This window comes from Rhincodon typus, chromosome 19 (genome assembly GCF_021869965.1).
Source record: "Rhincodon typus isolate 14 chromosome 19, sRhiTyp1.1, whole genome shotgun sequence".
Taxonomy (NCBI): domain Eukaryota; kingdom Metazoa; phylum Chordata; class Chondrichthyes; order Orectolobiformes; family Rhincodontidae; genus Rhincodon; species Rhincodon typus.
Window position 1 is genome coordinate 46,475,385 of NC_063350.1, and position 26,049 is coordinate 46,501,433.

General features: G+C 39.3%; 1 protein-coding gene across 1 annotated transcript in view; it reads right to left on the reverse strand.

The window, feature by feature from the left end:
* Positions 1–4,806: 4,806 nt before the first annotated feature.
* Positions 4,807–26,049, reverse strand: part of LOC109928511 (zinc finger protein 335-like) — a 70,932-nt gene continuing 49,689 nt past the window's right edge. The window contains exons 11-19 of the mRNA XM_048608590.1: positions 25,684–25,881; positions 25,012–25,154; positions 22,382–22,497; positions 19,248–19,345; positions 19,012–19,086; positions 16,657–16,740; positions 13,410–13,484; positions 11,661–11,763; positions 4,807–9,827 (exon numbers count right to left, since the gene is read on the reverse strand). Coding sequence (XP_048464547.1) covers positions 9,688–9,827; positions 11,661–11,763; positions 13,410–13,484; positions 16,657–16,740; positions 19,012–19,086; positions 19,248–19,345; positions 22,382–22,497; positions 25,012–25,154; positions 25,684–25,881 — 1,032 coding nt within the window. The 3' untranslated portion in view covers positions 4,807–9,687. The remainder of the gene's footprint in view (positions 9,828–11,660; positions 11,764–13,409; positions 13,485–16,656; positions 16,741–19,011; positions 19,087–19,247; positions 19,346–22,381; positions 22,498–25,011; positions 25,155–25,683; positions 25,882–26,049) is intronic.

The following is a 26,049-nucleotide window of genomic DNA, read 5'->3' on the forward strand; positions in this document are numbered from 1 at the left end:
ATTATACGTAAACACAGCATCTAAGCTCTCCAATGGAGGATAGATTTAATTTTAGTTGAGCACTAAAAACAGAAGCTTACATCAGTGTTTGTGACTGAGACATACATCATTAAGCCTACTTAAATGGTTTCACAGCCTAAATGCATGGCTTAAGCAAAACCAGTGTGTGGTAATAAGAATAATCTCCAATGACAGAAACAGTCAAGGATATAACAGATTGCATTCTTTATCTCCACATCATAAATTGCACTCCCAAAAAGGCTTAATTTTTCTTTATTGCGCATGATGCTAAGACAGGCTGGCAAGCAATGGCTGATGTTCAGTGCATGGATTTGATGTTAAACAGGACTCTGGGACATGAATTGTTCGTTTTCCTCCATTCAACATCTTGATCTCCAAATAGATATTTTCTAATCAGCAATGTTATTATACACTTCAGGCTAGACCTGAACCAGGGCCTTCTGGCTCAGAGAGTGGGACACTACCACTGTGCCACAACAGCCCTTTTGTTTTTCCAATAAATAAATGGTGAAATAATGAACACTTGGTTTGGAATCGAGGCTTTAACTTTGCCTAATTGTCCGATTGTTTTTAATAAAATGGTGGTGGAATTAATTTGTCATTACTACAGCTGACCAAGCATCTGCTTACTGAGTAGATATAAAGATAGGCTGACCACACTGACATTTGTTAATGGAGCTAATTGTTAGACACCACCTCAAAACTATACAATTTCTTGTAACCATGGACAATTGGATCCATCAACATTTTCAACTTTGTTCTTTTTCCCTACTTCTTCCAATTCTTAGTTCTCCATCTGCTGGAACAGTAGTGTGAACTTCCTGCAGTGCAATTCTGTAAGAATTAGCCTCTGAGTTTAGGAAGGCTATTCAATCTCACATTTCCAGTAGTGTGCTTCTGGATACTAACTAGAAATAGAAGCATGGTTAACTCTCTTCCTCCCTCCCCCTCTTTAATCTAGGGGCATTGTAGCATCCTTGTTGTTGACTCTAACAGGGTCGGGACCAGACATTGAACCTAAGTCTTGCTTGTACAAATCTAATCCCTGTTGTAAGTATTTGATCTATTAAAAGCAAGTGTGTAAAATGACTGCTTCAAGTTTTCTATTTCTGGTGTCCACTCTTATGCACCAAAAATAGATTTGGTGAAACACTCACTCTGTTTGGCCCTAATAATGGGTCTCAGTACATTGTGCATTCATCCACTTTCTGTTGCCCACAGCAACCCTGTGATTTCAGTGTGAAATTAAACCAATTTAGTATGAAATGTTTTTACAAGTTGTGTTTAAATTATGCTTTATAGGGGTCAAGTCAGCCCAATGTCCTCTTATTAGAGATTCTTATAGTTGGAGACATTTCAGTGAGAATTTCACCATTTCACTGTTGGGATGCTTGGAAGGGCTTTTTTTGGGCGGTGGGGTCATTGTTGATACAACAGCCAGGAGCCATGTGAAGACAGCTCCTGATAAGCAGTCTGCCCCCTCCCCAGGGAATTTTCCCAGCTGCAGGCTGCCTCATAGCATAGCCACCCAACATTGTGGATTGATACATTTAAAAAGGCAATTTTACAGATTTGCTGGCATTTTGCGATTAGCCGATGACTCTCTGCCTGCACCCCCACCCCCCACTTGCTTAGAGAGGTCATGACTGCCATGCTCTTGGGGTGGGGTGAGGGCAATTGGCACCAGGGACTCTATAGCCCAAAAACAGCCATTACAGATTGGCAGAAAAGACAGGACAGCAGCCCCATGGATCACCCTGATGAGGTTTCCCCTCCAGCCCTGGAACCACTGGGGTTGGGATTTTCAATTCACTCACGTGGAAGTGCCCAACTTCTCCCACCTGCATGGTCAACTCCACCTGTGCCAGTGGCATCCCTGACCGCCGACTCAGCCAGCGGCATCAGGAGCCTATTTGCCATGTTTAATTGGGCACTGAGTTCAATAGCTAGCAAACAAACAAAATCAGGAGGCAGCTTGTGCTGAAGTAAATGAGTGAATCCTGCTGGCTCAGCACTTGTTTCTCACACCAGCCTCCACGTCCAGAAGGCCATGGCAAAAATTCAACCTTTAGACTTGGATGAACAGATGGCCTGAACCAAAAACAGAAGTTGCTAGAAAAGCTCAGCAGGTCTGGTAGCACTTGTGAAGAGAAATCTAGTGATCCGAAACGATAACACTGATTTCTCTTCATGGATGCTGCCAAACTTGCTGAGCTTTTCCAGCAACTTCTGTTTTTGATTTTGATTTACAGCATCCACAGTTCTTTATCTGGCCTGATTTTTCTGGCCTGGGTCACAATCCCCATTTCCAACAGAGGTCAGACAAAACATTGCTCACTTACCTTCCCAGGATGTTTTCCAGATGGTGCAGGATCCATCACAACAGACTCTGTTTAGCAAAACATTCAGGAACTGGAATGCATTGTCGGGAAGACCATTCTCTCCTTTTACAGCAATAGTCACCATATCACAGTAAGTAAACACACTTTATAAAGGTCCCAAAGCCCCTCTCAGCCAGAAAGAGAAGACAAATGGGCAGGGTTAGGGTGTCACGTGGATGTTGGGAACAGGTGGCAAGCAAGGAGACACAGAGTAGGGTGACAGTCAGGTGTCGGGGGTGTGTATGGTGTGTTTAGGTGTCAGGGTGGGTGATAAGTTGAATGTCAGCAGGGGTTTGGATATTGGCTTCTGTTTGGTCCAGAGAGGTTGTCAGAGTGAGTGGTTGGCATGTCAGCTTAATAATTAGCCATGAGACAGAATAGATTTTAACATCCTGACTCTTTCCTGGCTAACTATTAAAATAAGCCTGAAGTGAAGTCTCAGACTCTAACTCAGAGTTAGTGACACCAGGTAATTGCCCATTGTGCGTTTTAACATCCATGCAATCATGTGTAGTCAGAGTGTTGGAATTTTTCAGGCCCCAGTGGGTGTCTCCAGTCTTTTATAATCCAGAAATTGGAAGATTGCACCGTAAAATGATCTATTGTGCCACCCAGTGGTTTCAAGAATGGCACATCAGCAGCATGTTAATACCATCACCAAACCCTTCTCAATTACCTTGATAGCACCTTCTATTACCTCAGTACATCACAAGGCACTTCATAGTTAATGAAACACAAGAAATGTAGTCACTGTTGAAAAATGGAAAGAATTTTGAGCGCTATCATGTCAAGAAGACAAACTACAAAAAAGGTGAAAATCACAGCTGAATAAACCACCTTGTATAAGCAGAAGATTTAACTGAAGAGTCATAGAATAAAGCCGTTACAAATACAATTTTTTAAAACATGATATTCTCTAAAACAAATCTACAGATTTCATGAACTAAGCTTACAATCTATATCTTCTGTTTGTGTGCACGGACTTCAAACTTCGAAATTTTGAAGATCAGGAAAAAAATGGTACAGATGGAGGTTTTGTATTTCTGAGACTTAGGATTTGTCAAGCAGGTATAGAATTTAAAAGTAGGGCCACATGCAACTAGTACCCTCTTCAAATAGTTTAAACTAAATGTCCTGCCATAAGAAAATGAAGCATACATGAAACAAAAAGCTTACATAACAATTTACCTTGGCTCATTGCATTTCCAACCCTCCTGCAGATGATCTCAAGACTTAGATCTTGTTTAAGACCCGAATAACCAATATACCTTTGTATAAATACACAAAATGTGGAGTAAGATTGTAAAAGTGGCAATAGACCTGCACTCTAATCACTTAAATTGCTGGGATACAGATGTTTAAGAGTCTGAGCATCTACATGATGGAAAATATTTCTGATATGCAAGGCAGCAGATGAAACAGTGGGACAACAATTACACTGCTCAAATGTAAGCAGTTTCATTTGTATCCTTTAATGTAAAACTCAGCATGAATCCCAAGGATCGCCCTGTCAAAGTACAGATAAAATAGTACAGGTTCCAGCAAGGAAGCAAAACCCTTGCTTGCAAGAATGTTCATTTGGTAGTAGAAGTTTGACTAGATTTAATTGGGATCCCAATTGAAGGTCAGTAGAAGCATTGAAAATTTTCAGGTAAACAAAGCATTACCAAATCTTCTGCTAATAAACAAATCCTAATAGGCCACTAAAGACCAAAACAGTTGCCTCAGGAACCTGTAAAATGCTTTGTTTAATGAACTCTAAACAAACAGAGATGCTATGCATTTTCAGCATTATAGGATGTAATAATAAGACAATTCAGTAGATCACCATATTTTCGATTTTGTATGAGTAGCAGCATTGGTAGGTGCCCTGCAGGACATGATCCAGCTTTCCTAGTTTCAGGATACAAAATTCCTAGTGTGATTTTCATCGTCATTCAGTAACCCGATCTCCAACAAGAATGCTTGAGATTTAAATTCAACATTTAAACCCCCAACTCCCTGAAGAAAAAGGACTATAATTCTGGATTTCCTTCACTTTTCTACCTTTTACTGCTCCTTACTTTTCAGTGCTTATGAACAGCGACTGCCTTTCCATGAACATTTTTCTTCATGGACATGCCCAGATATTAATAGTGGAATATTTGACCACATACATTGTTGGATGAACTTATTCCACTCTTTAACCAACATTGGGACAGCTGCATTTTCCAGCAGGCATAATTGAAGGAAAAATTAGAACTTGGCATCCTGGTTAATACTCCTGGCTGTTGCAGACTCCAATCCTGCCTGCCACCCTAATTGAACACAAAGACGGATTGTCAAAATCTAATCAGCTTGCTCACCTCCAATGTGCCCAGCACAAATGATACAAATAGACAGAGCAAAAAAATACCAAACGATATACTCATAATCTATGATTTTATTTTGGACACCATGTTTGAGAAGAAGGACAGTTTGTAAGGGCAGAGGGATCAAGGGCAGGCTTATTGAGGTGAGAGGCAATAATAAAAGGAGAACAGCCTCTACAACATCAGTCCCATTTTGGGAAAGACGACTGATAAGCAGTTTGAGGGGAATAAATTTGAGAGATTAGGAAGTGGATCTTATGAAAAGAAACTCCAAGGATACGAGGAAGGTAAGAGATCAAAAAGGATTAGGTGCTAAGGAAATTCAGAAACAATATGGCTTGGCCGAGTGAAGCAGCAGACACAGCTAACAGTGTCAATCATACTGACACAATAAGCAGATTGCATGAGTTGAAGGCAAGGGTGAAAGGAGGCAGGGAAAGAGGTTTAAAATATCAATTTGGAACAGAGGACTCAGGGGATTTATTTGCACTCCAGATGAATTTGGGACAGTGAATAGTTTTGGCAGTCAAGAGCAGAACATGATACTAATTTAGGTGGTCCATACAGATCTGGCGGTGAATGCTGAAACGAGCTGATCATCAACTTTCAGGTCCAAGTCTTGGGCTTAAAGAGGAGGGTAACACAAGGAAGGATGAGCAGGATGAGACAGAATAATAGGCATTTCGGCATTGAAGGTGGAAGCACGACTGTGATTCACAGATCAGTTGCTACAGAAACGTACTGGTTAATGAAGTGTAAAAGGCTACGCAGTTGATAAACATCTTTGGCAAGTACTTAATTGGAATAGGATTCTAATGAACCATGACTCTTGCTTGCAGAGGCTATGCATTATGTTTGGTCATTAAATACCATTCAATAAAAATGTGAACATTGCAAAGGTGCTCAATCGGACTTAAGAATGCAAAATAACCTCTGGTTGATTTCATTTAAACACCTCTCCTTCAGTCAACACCGAAGTAGGTTGTGATAGTAAAAACAGATGGCGCCAATTAAGAATTGGCGGTTGTGATCCTAAAAAACATGAGCAGGCCATTCAGCCCTATCAAACTAGCTCCACCATTAAAAGACTGCATCTAATCAGATTGTGGCCTGAACTCCAATTTACTATCTACTCCCATAACCCTGGAATTCCTTGTCAATCAAAAACGCATCTAACTCAAGACTACATATATTTGAACGGTCTTCCACTGCTCTCTGTGGAAGACATTTCCAAAGAATAACCTTGAGAAGAAATTCCACACTATCAACATAAAAATAAGGGCCTCCCATTTAAAATGGTATCCCTAGTTCTAGAACCCCCATGTGGGGGAAAAACATTCTCTCAGCACCATCAAGCCCCCTCAAAATCTGATGTTTCAATAGGATCACCCTTAATTCTCCTAAACTGAAATGATCATCCTGAAATCAGCATATCAAAGGGTTTCTGTGCTGCTTGCAAAACAAGCATATTCATCAAGTAATGAGACCAAAACATGGGCATAATACGTCAGGAGCAGTCTCACCCTGTAAAGGTGTAGCAAGACTGCTTACTTTTATATTCGATGCCCCCTTTCAATAAACGCCAATATTTATAGCCATTACTTACTGTATATGCATTACATTTGAGATTCTGATTCAAGGACACCCAGATCTTCATGCATTGTTTTCTATTCTTCCTGTCAAAGGGATGTCTTATTTTTCCACATTATACGCCAGTTGCCAAATCATTTTCCATTCACTTAACTTAATTGTAAAATCACTGTGGCTAGCCAATCACTGAAACTTTTCCAAAAAGTACTCTACGTCCTGTCCTTTCCTCCTATTCTCCCATATTGTCTAATACCCTTTAATATTCAGAATCTAGCCATGACTTCTGTAATCATATTTCAGTCATAGTTATGACACTCATTCTTATTTGTGCTATCAATTTATTCATCTTATTACAAACATTGATGCAATCAGTTTAGAGGCTTTAATTCTGTATTTTCACCATTTTTTCCCTGTTCTACTAATATGGCCCTCTCACTATATCTCTGTTTGCATGCTCTGTCCCCTCCTGTCACATCTGGTTATTACCACCCACAGTATGACACTGCCCTATTGACTTGTCCTTTTTGTTTTAAAACAAAAAAAAAAGGACTTTCCAAATATTATCTTAAAATGAACACTCCCACCACTCCCACTATTAAGTTTAAAGCCCTGTCTACAATCCCAGTTATACTATTTGCCTGTACACCATTTCCAATACAATTCAGAAGGATCTCACAACGATAATCATTCCTGCTTTCCCTAGTACTTGTGCCATTGCTCCATGAACCAAAACTTATTTCTTCACTACCAATCTTTGAGCCATAAGTTTCAGCTGTGATCTAATTTACCCCATGTCAATTTGTTTGTGACTCAGATGATAATCCAGACAATCACCTTTTGTGAATCTGCATTTTATTTCAGTCACTTGCTGCTCATACACCCTCAGCTCAATTATTTTTCTTAGCCCTGCTTACATCAGTGGTGCCCACATGGACCTATCATTATACTAATTCTAACTGTTTTAAAAACTCAGGTCTCAAATAATAGACTCCATTTATTGCTATGTTTAGTTGGTTAGCACAAAAATTTACTTAGTTATTTTAAGGGATAATAGCAGATGTAGAGAGTGAATTTCTCAATAAACCGAGTGAAATGAATTCAATTAGCTAGGCTCACCATTTTTTCTAGTGATTGAATAATTACATAGTTCCTTCTCAACGACCAGTTAATAGAAATGCAAGGGTGAGAGCAGGAAAAGAAGCAAATTGCACAGATTTTAGATTGAGCTCAGATTTAGACCATTTCTGGCTGAGGTCCCCTGCAACACAGCCCTGGTACTGCTAGCACAAAACAGCAGTACTCTGCTGTACAATCAGTGCATTCTCAAGGTTTGGAAGATGGGACTGTCATAACAATAAATGATTGGGAAGTCCTCAGCAAGTCCGACAAAACTAAGCGATTTTTTTCAGAAGTGTGATTTTGTACTAGACTAGAGATGCATTACACCAAGTGGTATGCCCATGTGGGGTTCAGACTATCTACCAGGAATGGTATTACACCCCCTCACTTCACCATGCATACAATGAGATTTGCAGCCAATACTGCTTTCATAACTATACTTCTAAAAGTGCTTCGCAACTATGCATAAGTATCAGTATAATGGTAGTGAAAATGTACAAGTGGAAATGCTTCTTAGAAAAACAAAGGGAGAATGCGTGATTACAAAATGAATGCAATGTATTGAAGAGAATAAGGTCTCAGTAAACAAACAGTAACCACAATTGACAAAGACAGCAAAAGTAGAATCCACTGTAGTTGAGGTAATAAGAGTCAACTGTAATCATTTTAAGCCATTTGGTAAGCAAAATATCTCATCCTATGCAATAAATTATTCTATGTACAATACTGTATGTACAGTTTAATTTCGCAATATTAGCAGGACGTGTTCATGGGAAAATGCAAAAACTGGTCAATGGCAGGTTGTACTGATGGATTATTGATTCCAGCATTATGAAAGCAACCAAATGGATGGTCTAACAAACAAAATTGAATGTGGTGAGCATTACTAAACTCGAATGGTTCTTTATGCAACCCAAGAAATATTAATTAGATAAATCTGGAGATATCAACCGTCAAATCAATATGGATTCCCTGATATGGTGCAAGCTAGGCTGATGTTTTAACAAGTGAAATTCTTCAACATTCAGACCAGGAGAAAATAAATATTGACCTGTTATGAGACTGTAACCCTGTCACAGACAAGCTTCCTTGTGCTTTATTATCACTATTCTCAACAGGGCTATATCTAGATGTCCATAATATGTGAAAAGGTTCCCTACAAATTGTTTTCCTGTTAAAAGCTTCCAAGTAAGTTTCATTACTGGTGCCAAATTGGCTTACTGTTAATCACTACAACAGGGACCAGAGTTAATGATCCAGTTGATGCAGAGCTGAAATCAGCCAACACAATAGGGAGTTGGGTTTAAGGTGGACATTTCCTGGTTCTTACGGTTGAACATCCTCCTAGTCAGTACAATTACACACCTAACTATTAGGAGTATGATGGGAAAGGGAGAATTCCTTCCAACATTTTAAACTTGATTTCAATATGCACCAAGCACAAATTTTTCAAACTGGAATTTTGTTCCCAAAAAAGTTATTACACATCCTATAACGTGATCCAATACAATTTCAGATTCCCCACATATAAAATCAAAAGGAAAGACAAAATAGCAAGAACATTTTGTTCTTTTACCTTGAAAACAAAATTCTACATCACAGACTAGATTACTGCAATGGTAATTTTTTTTCCAAATTCAATATCTGCTATATATTAAAATGGAAAACAAGAGGCAATGATCTAACAACTAAGTTCCTCAACTAGGTCATTGCCTTATAATTCACCTGTAGCAATTCAATAATCTATACATAATATTTTTGTATATATTCTATATACATAAACATAAATATAAGTCATGTATAGATCTGTGTACATAACGTTTGTCAAAAATCAAGAACTTTTTTGAAACTGCACAGGTTCATCAGCTGTTAAACATTGTGCTGAACCTTTTAATAACTATCAAAAAGGGCATTTGAAAATGGGGGCTGTTTTTGAGGATTCACTACCAAGTGATTTGCAAATTGGTCAATAGTCCTGTTGACAAGTTGGGGGTGTGGGTGGGTAGATAGAAAGTGAAAGAGAAAGAATAAAAAGTACAGATGTGCTTTTTTTTCAGCTCATTTCATGCAAGTATTCGGGATAATCTAAGGAGCAAACCAAAAGTATTACAAGGCAGGGAAAGGAGATCAGTCATTTGTCTGTCTCTTATCCTCAATGACCCCTCTCTCTCTCTAAAAATTAAAAAGTGCTTAAGTCATCTTCTCCTGCTGCCATTTGCATTGTTTTAGTCTTCAGAGTATGCAATAACCTCAGCTTGAGCCATCTCATATTGGATTGCCTGTTGCTGAAGCTGCTGTATTTGTTCTTCTGTAGCCTCAGTTGCGTAGATCCCTTGGACCTGAGCAATGGCAGCATCTGCTACAGCTATGGAGAAAAACAAATTATCAGTTCACCTTTCAAAACAGAACACAAAAGCAATCTTGAGTAAAATTGATAAACTTTTCAGAGATCTAATTCAGAACTGATCTTTAACGGGCACATAAAGTTGTCTTTTCTCTTTCAGCTAAACAACTAAGTGCAAGTCTGCCCTTCCTTTATTATATTTTTAAAAGCTAATAAAGAGAGTGTTAAGAAGACCAACTCCTTTCTATTATAAAAGGGAAAAAAAGTGCTAAGAAATACGGTTTGAACTGGCATGGTGTCTTTTTAATAGGTAATCCATTAGTTTATGTATTTTAAAGAGTTTCACTATTAGTAGTTATATAGAACTTTTGTTTTGAAAAAGGAGTACATATTCAGTTTCAGAAATTCTGCAAGTTGCTTATTTAATCATCCTATGGGTGTGGAGGTGTAGGTGTTGATTGATGGATTTCAATAATTGAAGACTGGGTATAATTCAAATTTTACATTTACCTGAGGGGGCACAGGGCACCCCTATTTAACAACTCATCCAAAATATAGTATCTTGAACAATGTGGCACCCTCCACAGGAATTCAATGGAGGCGCTGCCTAGTTAGGTAGATTAAGTACTTAATGTATTGAGCCCAGCATTGAAAAATATAGACTGTCCCAGACTTTGATTTTACATACATACCAGTACAAATCTATTCAACAGTCAGACTCCATACTGTCTCAGTCACTAGCTGGAGGACCCACAAGACACCTGTATCGTCTCCACCCCGAAAGGTTCATTGATGTTATTTGCCAATCAGGCAGTTGCAGGAGATCACTGCCAGGCTTTCCACAGGATAGGACACCTATCTGCTAAGAGCTGTTAGTCAGAGGCTGCCAAATCATTTGCTGAGCAATGCCACTGGGTGGCAGTGGTTACTGCAAGAAAAGACAGCCACCTGAAGCCCAGGTAATCAATCCTTGAAGATATGCGACAGTGATAACAGAAGGGGGTTTGGAGGTCGGTTGTAGAAGAGGAGAGGAGGGGTTGCAGCTCCTAGCAGCACTCGCACTAGCCCCCCCACCGATGCCAGACACAGTGCCTTTGAACGAGGGGCATTTCAGCCAGCACCAGAGATACCTACCTGCCTGCAACCGCTCCTCCCCTGTGGATCTCTACCAACTGGTTTGCCCACTTGGTAACAAGCAACTCAAATGGTGCCAGGCCCACTTGCTGCACCAAAAAGATACGGCAGTTAATTGCCAAATAAAGGGCCTGAGGATTAAGCAGGCCATCCCTGGGTCTTCCCACCAATTGTTCAATGAAGATGGAGGTTCAAAGTGGCAGGATCCCCACCAGTTACCACCCTCCTGGACTGAATGTTTGGAGGCGGGGAGGCTAAAGTAACGGAATAATTAAAAGAACTAGTAACAATAGAACATTTCTCAGCTTTTAAAAATAAATGACCTATGAACCAAATAAATTATTCCATGAATCTAATTTGCAGAGAAGGCCATTGAGGCAAATAGAAGGTGGTTTGAGGCATTTTAAAAGGGCTTTTTTAAAGAAAAGGGAATTGAGAAATATCCAGGAGCTACCTATTAAGGTGAAAGCACAAGTTTTAAAGATGCTGTTAAGAAATAGATTATCAATAATACTCAGGCATCAATTGTTGAAAAGCAGAAATATATTGATAACACGATAGCATGCATTGTATTTGGTCACCGATCTAGTTACTGAAATTGCAAGACCTTCATTAGCTAAGTGAAGCTATTCTGGGAACCTACATGATGACCAGTTCACAGTTCTGATTAGCACCAAATATCACTGCGTCTCACCAGGACCGATCATGGTCATTGCCTACCTGTCACAGCAGAGTGTGCAGCAGCTTCTAGCTCAGCTTGTGTGACTATTTGCTGGTCAGTGATTGGCACATACTGGATCTGTCCATCATGGCTTACTGCAATCTTAGTAAAGTAAAATGACATCAATAGATTGACAGCAATAGATATGTGCTACAGCATAGTGCAGAGGTCATGTATCTGAAAAGCATGATTATTACCATACTGGAACACATAATAGAATTTCAGTGGGGATGGAAGTATTGGCAACTTTACATAAACATTTTCCTTCACATGATACCTAACCACAATTTTTCCAGCATGCATTTTGTAGATTTGAAAAATTAAAACTCCAAATTGAAAAAAAAACACTTTTTACCATAAAATATAGCCTAGATGCTTGAAAATGAGTACTCATTTTCACCAAATTTTAATCTGTAAAGTAGCTTTTTTTAAAGGGGGTGGAATTAGTTATGAATAAAATTATGAGGATTACTACCAAAAGGAGAAAACAACTATATAATTGTGATTCTGACACAAGGTTTCTGGGCTTGGTTAAGCAGGAATGGACAAGAATTATTTTTAAAATGAATCAAAGCACAGTATTAATCAAATAATCAAGCCACCTTCCATCACAAAAGGAGAACTTTACATAATACATTGAAATCAAATTTCTTTACTATCTTGAATGACGGCATATAACTCATTCAACTAATATCAATTAAACTGCCAAGATTTTGTTCTTAAGTATTTTGTTCCTTCAGCAAGAATTACAAGTATCTGCTCCAATTTGTGCTTGTGGCTGGCCATTTAGTGGCAGACTGCAGACATCACACCATGCTCACCATCATTCCTCATGTATCTGGGTAGCTCAAAGATGTGAGCTTCAGGTTCATAACTCATTTCAAAGTCTAGAATAGCAGTTGTTGATGTGTTATAACCTTGGTTAGGCAGGGGAGAATGTTAGGATTCTCATTTTCCTGATCACTAGTCAACAGGGTTGTCAATTAATCCCACAGTTACTTTCTGATATCAAACTTGTGATGATACTATGGTTTTAAGAGGCGTATTTTGTCCTTTTTTCTTTAATGAAGGGAGGTAGAGACAGAGGTGAAGAGCAGTCTGCTTCAAAGCCCATCAAGTAAATAGCTTGAGAGGCCTTGGGGTTTTGTTTTCTAAAGATCGAAAAATAGAAGCAGTCTAAATGGGTGGGCTCAAACTCCCACAGAACCAGGATATCTAGTTTTTCACTGGGGTCTTGAAGCTCTTGATGTTTCTTCTCCTGGATTGGAGAACTGCATGTGAGACAATCTATTTTACCGAATTTGCCTTTGCCGAGGGTGTGTTTATGGGATGTTACCGTATTGGAACAGTTACTGTTTAGTAGTTAAATAATTCATCATTCTATTAAGTTTTCCAATAGTTGTTATTCCAATTTCTTTCTTTTGTCATATTTTAACTAAATCAGATGAATGAAGTGTGTTTTGATTCAATAAAAAAAAGGGCAAAATACACATTAAAGCCATAATATCACCACAAATACAAAAAAATTATAAAGAATGTAGCATTGGAAGAATCACACCAGCAACTGAAGTAATTGTTTGAGCATTATTTAAAGAACCAGGGATATATACTGTTCTGTAATAACAGCAAAGAATACATTTTCCTGTTGCCAATATTGTCAACCGCTAACGAGTCAAAACAAATCTGAGTTAATTCCATGTAATGATCTATTTAATTTTAGAAACAATTTCAATAGGGAAAATCTATACCTGTTGTCCCTCTAAGACCTGGTGTATTTGTGGATCTGATTCATACTGTATATGGTGTATTTGACCATCCTGTACCTGTGGAGAGCATCAGCAAATTAATAAAGTACAAGACCAGTTGGAAACATTGTTCATATAGTACCTTTAACTCCGGAACATCAAAAAGGAGAGAGAGGTATAGACAAGCAGAAAAGTTTAAGAGGAGAGTTTCGGAACTTAGATGAGACTAGGTAGGTGAAGGCATAGCTGCCAATGGTGGTAACAATTAAAATCAGTGATATGTATAAAGCCAGAATTTAAATGCACAATCTCAGTGAAGAATAGGTCACAAGATTAGATTCTGGCTGAATTCAAAAATACAAACAGAATTTTCATTCAATTACAAGCAATGTTATATAATTTTTAAGAAGCTGCATTTTAAAAGGTCAAGTTATTTGTGCTTGCACCGATGGGTGGAAAGTCTCCTCCGCTTTCAAGTTGTAATGGTTCATGTATGAAATGATTTCAGACAGGCCTCAAGTTAATTCTTAGCAGACGTAGGCGCACACTATAAAACTGCTACAATTTACAGTATCATTCAGGCAGCTAAAAGGAGAAGAGTGCCCTGTTCACGAAGTAGCGACACCCCTGTGGGGTTAGGATGGAGGCTCATTGTTAGGACTAAATGAAAGCAGGGCTATTCTGCACTTAACTGCACCGTTCCTGACCTTTCTAATACTTCAGGGCTCAACACTGAAAATCATATTCACTAGCACCTGCATCCCCCAGCTTCACAGGAGCAAAATACAAATACAGCTGTTCTGAAAACATTTCTAGGTAGTGCATTACCCAGTATTGCAGAACATCTCACCCACAATTCTCCATCTGACAAATTACCAATGAGTTTTCAGTCAAGGATCACAAGCAGATCTGACATGGAAAGTGGCAAATAGGAAAACTGAGCAAGCCTACATCATACGCAGGCCAATCCTGCATTTCCAGACAACTGGCTCAAGATACAAGACACAATACCTTCTCCCAAAACCAACAATCTGCAATCCTGTAGCATATCTTGGACATGGAAGAGATGTCACCAAGTCTTAAACGCAGTGGTTAGGAAAAAGGAGTGCAGGGAGATTTACAAAGGAGGGAGTATTTGATGTAGGGGTATATGGCTGAATGAACAACTGTGGAAGTGCAATGGGAAGTTTCCCACATCAGGCTGGTGCCCAATAGAGAATTTATGTAAAACCGGAAAGATCTGCGGATGCTGTAAATCAGCTAACAAAAACAGAAGTTGCTGGAAAACCTCAGCGGGTCTGGCAGCATCTGTGAAGAAAAAAAAATCGGAGATAAAGTTTCGAGCCTGGTCACCCTTCCTCAGAACTGAGCTTATATATTCCTTCGCCTGCCTATGATCAGCATATTGTATAAAAGATGTTTTTTTCGTTACCTTCAAAGCCACTGTCCCAATTAAACAATTTGAGCAGTAAACTTTGAGCTTCTTAAACTAAAGAATGGCATTTATTATCACACGCTTACCTCAGATTTTAAAACACAAATGTCTTAGTCGTGCATCTCGGAAACAAAAGGGCGATTTCAAAAATGGTTACACCTGAAACTATCAGTCTTTTTCTTGGCAGGCCAGTACTTTCTTAGATGGTGCTGACATGCTAAAAGTTGAAGTGAAAGTCTTGTAATGCAAAATTCTCTCAGTAAGCCATAAGATTTCATTTTGTTGAATTTCCTGGATATCGGTTCTCAGGTGAACTTGCAAGTTGGAACATTCCCTTGATTGGAGTCACCCATCTTCAGGGTATTGCTGTTTGGAAGTTCAGTTATTCATAGCTAGTTTGATGGCTTTCCACTGAATTCACCGTGTGGAAGGAGCTTTTGCTGATTTAAAGGCAGACAGCAAAATGGCTCCCACATCATGCGACTTTCACTAGTTTAGAATCCTCTTGCACAAAGGAATGGTGACTGATAGAAATCCATTCAGAAGGTTACAGGTTGTAGTTAAATGTGTTTCTGCTGCTGGTGGCCCACAATACCTCATGTATGTCCAGCTGCTGGATCAGTTTGAAGCATGTCCTATTTAGCACAGTAGTAGTGCTTTACAATATGATGGAGGGCATCCCCAATATGAAGATGAGGATCTCATCATGAACACAATTACTCTTATTGATGCGTTCATGGATGATGCAGCTACAACAAGGTTGATTGGCAAGACGATGTCAAATATGTTTCTCCCTCACTACCTGCTGCAGACCCATGCTGCAGGTATGTCCATTAACACTTGACTAGCTTAGTTAGTAGTGGTGCTGCCAAACACACACTTGTGATGGATACTGAGGCTCCCCCACCCTGAAAATATTCTGTGCCAATGCCACCCTCATCGCTTTCTCCACGTGGTGTTTAACATCAGGAATCTGATTCGTCAGCTGCAATCAGGTGGCAGATGATGACCAGCAAATAGTTTCAGTGCCCATGTTTGCCCGGATGCCATGTGACTTCATGCAGTCCTAAGTGAATGTTGAGGACATCCAGGTCAATTTCCTCCCAACTAAGACTATTATACAATCACTGGCTTCTGCCAGCGGAACGAGACATATCCATGATGGTAGTGTTGAGGACTCAGTCTCACTTACAGAATCATACCTTACAATGTCAGTATGTTGTTTGAGTTTGTGGGATAGCTCTCCCAATTTTGGCACAAATTCCTAGATATTAGGAGGACTTTGCAGGGTTACTGGACTGTGTTTGCTGTTGTTGTTTCCAGTGCCTAGCTCAACATAGTGAGGTCTGTACAGTTTCATTTCTTTGTTTAATTTCATTGTGGTTTGATACAACAGAGTAGCTTGCTAGGTCATTTTTGGAGGGCAGTTAACCACATTGCTGGAGTCTGGAATCACATTTCATCCAGATCAGGTAAAAACACAAGATTTCCTTCCCTAAAACACATTAATGACCTGGATGGATTTTTACATCAAACAATGGTTACATAATCACACTAGGCAGCTTTTAATTCCAGATCCTATTCAATTTAAGTTTCACCACCTGCCACGGTAGGATTTGAACCCATGTATCCAAGACAGCAGCCCAGGGTTCTGTATTAATAGTCCAGTGACATTACCACTATGTGATACCCTCCCAGTCTGAAGCATCAGTTCAGTATTTTCATGCCCCAGTGATACTTGACATTTAGCACTTTCTTTTAGCCCGCCTGTTCTTAATGAGCTTCTGGTGTGTATCACAGACAACTGGCACTTACCTGAATGTGGTGACCATCAGGGACAACTACATACTCCTGTGGAACAAGATGTTGTACACCTTCCTGTGAAATGATGTACTGCACCTTTAGAGAAGAGGGGAATCTTGTTAGGTTTATGAAAGAACAGCAATCTTTGGTCAGTTGGATTGGAGAACACAACTGTGATTTATTTCAGTGAAATACAACATCTTCCTGATTCATAAGTTAATTACAGCCTACTATGAACTCCATTTTTAAAATGAATTTCTACACACTATGGAAAACATACAGTATGAGATTACGTGAAATTGTTCTACGTATAATGGAAAATTTGAATTCAACGAATGTCAAGCAGCAAAGCAAAATTTTTTAAGCAATTTAGTCAGGTATGATTCCAGTGCATGGGGTACAGTGGAAAGAACTGTTAAGCTGTTTTAAAAGCTTGGGTCAGAAAGCCTTCTGACCTTTGGCTGACTGGGACATTGGATAAGCATCTTCCTCCATTGCACTGCATAATAAAGCAATAGCAAAGATTAAAAAATGGTGTTGCATTAATTACATTAGCTAAACAGCTGCCTGTTTAATAAACAAAAATATCATGCATGAGAAACATTTGCAGTCATTAGACAATAATGAAATAATGGTAAATGAATCAGATTGACCAAGATGAAGTTTTATCCCACCTAAGGCTAAACTACATAATATGGCACAAAGCTAGTTCCGAAAAAGATGCAAGAGTCTTGTGGCCTTCACTACAACAACCAAATAAAGATTAAAAACCGAAAGAACTGCGGATGCTGCAAGTCAGGAACAAAAACAAAGTTGCTGGAAAAGCTCAGCAGGTCTGGCAACATCTGTGAAGGAAAAACACACATTAACGTTTTGGGTCTGGTGACCCTTCCTCAGAAGGAAATAAAGAGAATGTACTCTGTCGTCAACAAGAATAGAGCAGAACACAGCACCTTATCAACTGGAGAGTTGGGAACTGGTGATCTTGAAGTTTGTGACTACAGCCTTAGTACCATTTTGTTGTATTACTTGTGGTTCTACTTTAGAATCTTAGTACTGCTTATTCGAAATGCCTTATACTGGTGGGTGCTGAGTAACTAGTTGGAACTAAAAGGTTCCAAACATGGATCTGAACTTACGTGATGCTGAACTGAAGCAATTCCTGTATCTACGTGGAGAATCTCAAAGTATGGCAAATCCATTGTAAAATGAGCTATGCAATGGGGCACGATTGGCACAAAACACGATGGCACACAAAGGAAGAATCAAGGTCACAAAGCGATTAAAAGATATGACAACATGCAGTTGGCTGAAATAACAGATAATTGCATCCACTATGATTAGTACAACTGCTAAACTGGTTCTCAATGACAATGCCCTCGAATGAGTGAACAAACTTCATTAAAACCTTTGTAAAACACCTGCCTATAAACACCTAACCTTTCTGAACCATTTTATTTTGCTGGTTCACTCCAGGTTCTTTGACAGCAGATGAAGACAATACTCATAACTATCCCCAAGAATTCACATTTACCTGTTGGACTTTTTTTTTTTTTTTTTTTTTTTAAAAGCGGGGTTAGGCCTGCAGCGATCAATTAAAAAAAAGTACCCTCAAGCCTAAAGAATAAACTATATAATATTTCCAATGACAATAAATAGATCAAATGTCAGTCTCTCATCCTCTCATTCCAGAGCTCTAACTACACCATTGGAGCCACCACATTAAACATTCAAACCCTCCACCTATGATACAGTGGCAAGTGCGCACCATCTATAAGCAGCACTGCAGCAACTCACCATCAAAGGTTCTTTCAACAGCAGCTATCAAACCCACCATCTCTAGGACAAGGGCAGATGCAATGGGAATACCACCTGCTGTAAGATCCCCTTCCAAGACACACATGATGATAAATTGGAACTGTATTGCCATTTTCTCCCCGTCAGTGGGGGCAAGATCCCAGAACACCCTTCATGTCAGCACTGTGAATGTACTGCACCACATTAGAAGTTGGTGATGAGCCACCTTCCTGAAAGGCTACAGCCTATCAAGCGTACTCAAAAAAAATATTATTCTGACAATGTTTCCTCCAAGCTTCACGGCTGTGAGGGTCCGTGTAGACTGATTGGCGTTCCCAGCATTAACTTCGGATTGTGGAAGTCACTGCTGTGCACAGACCTCAGATGTCTGCACTGAGGTAAAAACAAGAAGAGGAGACATAGATTACTAGTCAATACTTTTACATACCAAAGATTAGGGAACCCTTGAGAGTAAATAGGCCACTTATTTAATTGACTAGAACTGAATAACCTACTACACTAAGGAGCGAAGAAATAGAAAGAAGGGAATAGAGAGCTATCCAAATGTACCTGGTTATCTGCTGTAACTAAGTGTTGAACAGTCTGTCCATCAGATGTTATATGTTGAATGTACGTTGTCTCATCCTGGTGGGGGAGTATAGAATGGGTACAATGGAGAAGCAAATTATGTCAAACTTGTTAGAAAAAATAAAGAAGAGAAATTGAAAAGCAGTTTGAAAGAGACAAAAATTTACTTCAGCCAACTCACTTAAGCCTCAGGATACTGAACTCAACACGCCACTTACCTGGTCAGAAATAGACTGCTCCTGGGCTACAATGATGTGATCTGGGGCCAACGTCTGGAATCTGTCTGGTGAAACAACTGTTTCATCTGTTTGCAGAGCTGCACAGTGGGTACAAAAAGTTTTCTCCAGTCAGCACAGGACTCAATTAGCTTTACTCCTTCCAAAAATCTCAGCTTCCAAAATTGAAAGAAGAAATTTGAGAAGAACATCCAGAAAGGAACATGCAAGATTCTGCAAGTTTACACAGTGAACAGCTGTGTCAAATAATGCAACAAAATACCACATTCAATATTGTGCATGAGGTGGCTGATATCAGCCATAACTCATCCAGCAGTTCTAAAAATGGCCTCAACATCCCTACATTAGGAATACCTCCAGTTTACTGAAAAACAAAGTCTTCAAGGTCTCTTGAAAAATGATTCTGTCAATACAAGATGATGTTCTGTTGTGAAGTCAACCATAGTCAAACTTAGGCATAATCACTGTACACAAGTGAACCTATGGAAACAAATCCCAAGCAACTCATTCTGGGAACAAGATATGACTGGAAACTAGAATTGAGATGGAAGATCAGCCATGATCTTATTGAACAGACAATGGAGAGGGATAATTCGACTCCTTTTCTTAGGAGTGGTGTTATTGGGAGTGATAGTGGCGCACTGGTCATGTCACTTGACTAGTAAAGCAAGTGTTCAGGTGAATGCTCTGGGACATAGATTCCTCCAGTTGCCGTAGTGAAATTTGAACCTAAGCAAGTACGGAATTGAAATTTAGCCTGTGATGGTGGTGATGAAACTATCATAACTGTTGTAAGAACTCATCTGGTTCACCAACACCCTTTACGGAAGGAAATTTATCACTTTATCTGGTTTGGACTTATTGTGACTCCAGATCCACAGCGATGCAGTTGACTATTAAGTCTGTTCAAGTCAACTGCATCGCTGTGGATCTGGAGTCACATTAATGCCAGCCAAAGCCCATATCACAAAAGAGGAAAAAAGTCAAACAGCTCATGGGAACAAAATGGTGAAAGTAGTAAACACACAGAAATGACTGTTTCAGCTGAGAATCCATCAATAGCAATCATTGACCTGGATTTAGATGCCAACAGATTTATGGAGCTTTTCATGCCATTTTATCCCCATTGTAGCAGATTATGGCTGGTAATTAGTTAGTTTACTCTTTTGAGAAAATATTAACAGCACAGCTTTATTCAGAGCAGGCTAAACATTCCTTGGTATCTGCCATTGTGACACTGTAGTATCCTGTCTGACACCAGACCGTTCTTTTTCAACTTAACCCCCTTTAGATTATCTCTGGTAGAAAACCAAGGAGAACGGGCATCAAACTATTCTGTTTCAGGTTTACTGAAGATGCAGAGAACTATTTTACAATACTCGACTGTAATGGATGTAACATTGTTGCGCTGAATTTATTTAACGAGAGAGAAGAGGGCATAAAAAAGACATACAATTTCTGTTTTCAAGCACAATCTCTAACTGAAAATATAGCTTCACACACAAAGAATTGTTTGAAAATATTAGTGCTGCTATATTCTAAACACAACTCTCCTAGCAGCATTGACATGAATGACTTGGAGAAGATTGCTAGCCTTCAGACTGACACTGACCTGTCCATCATGCTTCAAGTTCAAATGCCTACATGATGAGACACAGCAGCAGGGAAAGTAAGCAAAAGTAAATCCTAGACCCCCAATTTGGCTAACTCACGGGACATCTTTCTCCACCTGCATGAAGATATGTGGATTGAGAACTGGCCTGTTCAGCCAAAGTTCCATGGCCCAAGTGGACATCAAGCCATGAAAGAATAGGGAGCAGCCACCCGCATACTTTCAGTTATGCATTTATTTTTATTGATCTATTGTCCATCACCACCGACCAAGAATGCATTCCAACTTCTCAAAGAATTTCAGCAAAGTATATTACTACGGTATATCTTTCACCTTGCAATGGGTAAGTGTTTTTTTTTTTAAAAAGTTGTCTCAATCATATTAATATCCATCATGACAGAGAAAGGATTAAAAGAAAGTACTGAAAAATCCACTGATGTCATTTTAAGTTACCAGACAGAATGAGGGAATAAAGTGTATGCTTGTCATGAACCCAGTTAATGGAGGACTTAAGTGTGTGACAGTTTGTGAGAGAGTTTGAAGAACTGAGATGTAGAGATTTCTAGGTAGCCGGGTATATAAAGTACACAAGTATAGCAAGTGATTTGGGAGCAAATGGAATGTTGTTATTTATTACAAGGAGTGTGGCATATATAAGCAGGCAGGATTTACCATATATTTGTACAGGGCACTGGCGAGACAACATCTAGAGTATTGTGTATAGCTTCGGTCACTTTAAGGGTGATCTTACTAGAATATATAATGATCCTGAGGGGTTTTGACAGAATGGATGCCAAAAGGATGTTTCCTCTTATAGGAAAGACTAAAGCCAGGAGACAGTTTGAAAATGTAATACACTGATGACAAGAATGTTTATCCTTCAGAGGGTCTGGTTCTGTGGAATTCTCTTCCCCAGAAAGCAGTGAGGCAGGGTCACTGAATACTTTTAAGGCTAAATTACATTGAGGGAATCAATGATCAACAATATAAGGATAACAGTAAAGAGAAAAGTAGAAGCCACAATCAGGATCAGTCATTATCTTATCAAACAGCAGAGCAGGCTTGAAACGCTGAATGGACTACTTTTGCTCCCAATGCATATGTTTGAGAGTGTGACAGCCACATCACTAGCAACAAGATGGTGGAGACTCACTGTTGAGTCTAACAGTTAGTCTAAAGGACAAGATGACGTGCATTTAAATAGCAGCCTCAGCAATTTCAGGGCATCCCAAAGCACTTTACAGCCAAACAAATACTTTTGAAATGCAGCTGCTTTTGTAATTAAAGAAACACAGCAATGAATTTGCACAAAGCAAGGTTCCACAAATAATGTGACAACGATGAGATTCTGTTTCTTTTGTGTCAATGTTTCAGCCACATCTTTGGGCTCTGATTTGATTTATCAACATTTAAATATATAAGCAAAAAAAAAAAAAAAAAAAACACCGACAGTTCCATAAACTAATCCCTGGAGAGGAGAAAGTCTGGACCAAACTGAACTTACCAATCGCTTCGTCATCACTGTTCAGAATGACATGCTGCTGTCGAGGCTGCTTCTGCTGAGAGTCAGAGCTGTGCAATCGTTCAACGTGAAACTTCAGATGGCCATTTCGATTAAACCTTCATTGTTTAAAAAGAATGGAAATTTTTGAAAAAAAATTGTTTCACTGAATACTGTTAAACTGAAGACACATTTTTGAGTTATACAATAGCAATTTAACAAAGTTTTCCCATTGTACAAACTAGATTTGATTACTTTACTCAGCATTGCTGTGTAAAAGGACAGATTCCAATTTAAGAAGATTGGCAAGTCAAAGCTTTTTCAAAAAAAAACCAAGAACTGGTGGTTTAATAATCAACTCCTACCGCTTAGGTTTACAAGATATGGATCAAATAAATTTTTATTTTGGTACAGTATCACAAGTGACATTACCAACCAGTAACTGCAGGTGGTTTAGGTTGAATGGGGGAAAATGCTGGGTGATCTAGATGACCAGATGGATTTCAAGTTTAGTATCACGATGAAGGACATAGTGAAACAAAAAAGTGGAAAACTCCAAGAAACATAGGAAGAACTGCTAAGAGTCAGGTTCAGAGATATCAGTTTGAGGTCTTGCAGAGTGAGTTTAAAACATTGGATCACATATTTAATGAAACAAGAACACGAGGCTGGTAATCGTCAAATTGCTGCCAATGTCACACACAGGAGAGGACAATCAGGAAGGCTGATGCAGAACTGAACAGTTGGTATGCGGAAAAGAATCTACCTACCCACCCATTCCCGGCTTTCCCCCCCCGCCTTACTCTTTGAAACAATGTGGATGCCGCTGGCAAAATCAGCATTTATTACCCTTTCCTAATTGCACTTCAGCGTGGCTTCTTGGGCCATTTCAGAGGGCATTTTAGAGTCAACCACATTGCTGTGGGTCTGGAACCATGGGTAGGCCACATAAGGTAAGAATAGGAGTTTTCCTTCCCCAAAATGGAAATTATTGAACAAGATAGGTTTTTATGAATATCAATGATACTTTGGAACAAGGATAACCTTGAGTTGTCTCATTGTGACATACTTTCAGAAGACAACACCATAGAATAAAAGGAGCAGAATTAGGCCATTTAGCCTATCAAGTCTGCACAACCATTCGATCATAGCTGATATATGTTTGTTATCCACATTCGTCTGCCTTCTCCCCATAGCCCTTGATCCCCTAACTATTCAAAACCTCTGTCTTAAATACACTCAATGTCCTGACATCCACAGCCTGCCGCAACAATGAGTTCCACAGATTCAGCACCCCTCTGGGCAGAAGAAATTCCTCCTCTCACAGATTTAAAATGTCATCCCTTCTACTGAGGCTGTGCCCCCAGGTTCCAGTGTCTCCTGCTAGCGGAAACATCTTCTCCATGTGCACTCTATCCAGGCCTCTTACTTTTTCTGTAAATTTCAATGAGATCCTCCCTTATCCTTCTAAGCTCCACTGAGTACAGTACAAGTGGAGAACTCCGGGAGGATTTAAAGTAAAATGGTAAAAAGATGTCATGACAAAAGATGTGAACTGGAGTAGAGGGACAGCAGGATATATAAAGTTGATGCAACAGAAAAACAAGCCATAGTGTAAATAATAAGATAGTTTGTATCATGATAGGAGACTCGATGAGGTAAAAGTTGCATTGAATTTGTATAAAACACAAGCAACATCACAATTGGAGTACTGTGCAGCTTGGGCTCCGCATTGTAGGAAGATACCAAGGCAATTAAAGTATACATCACATATTCACTAGAATGTTGCCCTGTTCAAAGAAATGCCAATAAGGAAATAAAAACCTTAATTAGAACACTTGGAAATTAAATAATAAATTTGTATGTTAATAGCTCAAAATTGTGAAGAGGGGACAGAAGATACAAGTCAGACTTAAGTGGTGGAACACCTAGGAATTCAGGGAGAAAGAGATAAGATTACAAAAAAAAAAACAGAGTTTACAGAATAGAAACAGGCCAAATGGACCAGTTGGGCTAATTAAGTGTTTATTCTCTTAAAGAGCATGAAAAATGTCTTTAAAAAACAAGTACAACTGTACAATGGACTGCAACAGATGCCGACTGAAGCTAGAATGAGTCAACAGGGATTAATAGTTAAAAGGAAAGGGAAATAAAGGGTTATGGAAATAGAACAGGCATAGGAATAACTACAGCTGTGGAGAATGATCACAAGTATAACCGAGTTCCAAACAGTAATGCCCATGTAGTTTTGTCTTGCTTGCATACAGGTGGTACAATATGTTGAATATGCCTTAGTCTGGTAAGCCAATAAGTCAACTTCTGTTCTCAACCCAACCTAGCCACCTCATGTGGCATAACCCCCAAGATTTAGACCTTTTGAATTTTGGACAACAAATGACAGCGATGTAACAACTTTTCAAGAAAGCCTGCCATTTTTCCAAAAAACCTGAGCAAAGTGCATGTGAAAATAAAAGCTGCTTAACTAAGAAATTATAAATTAGACACAAGTTTGAGACAGAAGCACATATTATTTGATCCCTGGTCACTATACATTCAGAAAGCAGTAAGGGTCTCAGCATAAGCAGATTAAAATATATGACAATTCTGCGAAGCCCACTTGATGAAAGATTTACCTCTGTCCACAAATATCACAAGAAAAAGGCTTCTCATTTGTGTGCGTTAGCAGGTGCCGGCGAAGATCTTTCTTATTCTTGGATGCAAAACTACATTGGTTACATTTGTGAGGTCTCAGGTTAGAATGTTGAAGCATATGGTTCTGAAGGCAAGACAGATTCCCACATTAGCAAAGAACGCGATCAGAATAAAATCAGTTAATGCTATTATTGAAGCACACCCCAAAGTTACTCAAGAACACGCACTGTACTTCTATTAAGCCTTGATCAGAACATTCCAAGATCACAAAATGTGTAGGGTGGGTTTTAATTGGAGGGAGCAAAAGATAAGTGTGAAAAACATAGGGTCTGTCTTACATCTTATCATGTGCATTGGTGCACCAGTGCACAGCATTACCATTATGCCTCTTATGAAGCCCCTATGATTAAAAAGAAAAGATGTTTACAGCTAGGGGTACGCCAAACATGCTGAGGCACAATTCTGAGCTCATATCGCATTGAAAGGGATCCAAATTTGAATTAGTGAAAATCTGAGGAACTCGCAAATCAAGTAGAAAGTAAAAATAGCCAAGTCCTCATCAGTTTTGAGCTGACTGTTAAATGGACTCAATCTTGATGCTTGGTTACTGAAAGAAAAAGGTCTGGATAAGGGAATTGGAAAATAATACTTACTCTGACTTCTGGCCAGGTACTGGCTGCAAAATTACAATCAAGACACTTGAAGCCCTGCTCTCCTGCATGTGCTCTCTTATGACTCTCCATCTCTGCTCGACCATGGAATGAGGCAGTACATATTTTGCAGGAAAACTTCTTCATTGATGATGACTGCAGATTTGAATCAACTTGTGGAGATGTGATGTCACCAGTAAACTGGGAAATTGAAAAAGGAAATGCAAATCTTTAACTTTCCCTCTCAAAAAGGGGGACAGAACCCAAGTTGGGTGGTTCTGGACTACTTCCTATGCTGGTCTAAAGTCTTGAAGCGATGAAGTCACCCCCAAGATACAAGCAGCATGTCTGCAAGGGTGAAGCACGAGA